The 1,980-nt window shown below is 38.0% G+C and overlaps 1 protein-coding gene across 1 annotated transcript in view; it reads left to right on the top strand.

The window, feature by feature from the left end:
- The window catches only part of LOC109475460, a 35,179-nt gene continuing 33,199 nt past the window's right edge, over positions 1 to 1,980 (top strand). Inside the window, exons 1-2 of the mRNA XM_019776105.1 lie at positions 1 to 73; positions 1,014 to 1,094. Coding sequence (XP_019631664.1) covers positions 1 to 73; positions 1,014 to 1,094 — 154 coding nt within the window. The remainder of the gene's footprint in view (positions 74 to 1,013; positions 1,095 to 1,980) is intronic.

The raw sequence follows: 1,980 nt of genomic DNA, 5'->3' as shown, positions 1-1,980 counted from the left end.
ATGCCGCGGAGGGACGATTTTACAGCCGAGAGACTTTTTGCCATGGAGAGAAGGTTTCCCGCTCCATGGCAAGGTTTCCCTCGGCGGCAAAATCGTCCATCCGCGGCATATTACACACGTCGCTCACCGAAAAAATAATGCCGCCGCCCAACAAGTCTGCGAAGGAGGTTAGGGCCCCAGCTTGAAAATGGGATCTCGGCATAAGCAGGATCTCTTACCTCTTTGATCCCCGTATTTCGTACGATAGGACGAACAGTTTGAACCCGGATCTAGCGTGGGCAGAGGTCCGGTACACAAAACAGAGCAGGTCGTCACATCACATCCTTGTTACTTTTTGGTTGAACAAGGCACTGTATCTTCTTAAACTAACTTTTAACCTCTCACTAAGGTCTTTTAAAAACTTCAGAAACAAGTATTCGGAGACGTCATTCCTAGATGGAATATTTTGAGCATTTGTTATTTTTCTTTGTTTTTAATTTTTTTTTCTCACGGATCATGGAGATGTGGTGATTGCATTTAGTATAATTATGGATATCGAAGGAAAACATATCATTTTTGCTACGTTTTCTCTTCTTCTTGTCCAAACCCTGACCTCTGACCTGGTCAATGACCTGAACCGTCTGTCACCATGGTAACTGGTATTGGGTTACATATTGTTGCAGTTTTATAGCAGGAGGGATTTAGACTCCTGTCTGACCTTATATATGAATGTATTTTAGTACGAATTAACAAAGCAGACCATATGCGAAGGTAAACAAAATACGTTTACTTTGCAAATGTAACAAAACCCGCACAGAAACACACATACACAGGCGCATAGACAGAATAAAACAGGACCTAGTATACTACATTTTCATGTAACAATTGTTATATGCTGAATCACATTCAGTAAATACTCTCGAATTAAGTTCAATAGCAGAGTTCAATATTTGGACGCCAAACATTTGTTTTATCGTAGAAGACAAGAAGTGGAATTTAAAAAATTAAAGCACATGTAACATCTTCCCCCCTAGATTTCTACACAGCAGACATGCTGTGGAAAGTGCTGCCTGTTTTCACTGTGGTGCTCGCCACAATTAACGGAATCAACGCCCGTATGTTTTTTTTTTCATTATTTCTATTTCTTTATTTGCTAGGATGTATAAAAAAGTTCAATAGTGGTGCAATGGATGAATTGTCATGGGATTTCATATGTATTTAGATCTAAACCTATCTAAGGGACTATTTTAGAATTTTCATTTTTTTTTGTTCACAAGAAACTTCCACAATATTCACCTTCCACTATGCAAATTCTACAACTCTCATACAATATTTGAGACATGATCCATCATTATGCCATTTTCGGTTGACTTTGTACACCAATGTATTTTTTTTAGATAATTGTAATGGTCAAATACCCTGGTATCATTTCAATATTTTGGCTTTAGCTAATAAACAAGCCGTTTTTTTTACCTAAGGCCATGTTGATTTGATTATATGGATGACATCCTCCGGGAGCCCTAAAACTGATGCGCGCGTGCGAATAAAAAAAAGTTTTGCAAATAAAAAAGTTCTTTTCACTATGAAATCTACGTGGTCATGAGGGTGGAGCAAATGGCACAGAATATGGCGAATAATCTAGTCTTCAAGTTCATTTCTTTACAATTTCGTCTTTTTTCGTTTGATTTTGGCATTCTACGACATTGGTATAGTTTTTATTAATTATTTTTGTAACTTATGGTATATTTATGCTCATTTTGCAACTGTTTTGTACGATTTACAGTATGGTTGAAATTTTTTTTGGGGGGGAAACGGCCGAAAATTCATGCGCGCGCGGATGTCATCCATATAATCAAATCAACATGGCCTAAAGTAAACCTGACAAATCCAGGTTTAAAGTAGGAATAAAGGCCTGGGGGTTGGAGTCGAGGTTTAAATGTGTTTAAAAGTGCTTATTTCTAGTGGTTCGAATGTAAAATGTATGTAGTGTACCCCCCCCCC

This window comes from Branchiostoma belcheri, unplaced genomic scaffold (assembly GCF_001625305.1).
Source record: "Branchiostoma belcheri isolate BF01 breed outbred unplaced genomic scaffold, Haploidv18h27 scaffold1, whole genome shotgun sequence".
Classification (NCBI taxonomy): Eukaryota; Metazoa; Chordata; class Leptocardii; order Amphioxiformes; family Branchiostomatidae; genus Branchiostoma; species Branchiostoma belcheri.
The sequence above is the reverse complement of the archived record's forward strand: the minus strand, read 5'-3'. Positions and strand labels throughout refer to the sequence as shown.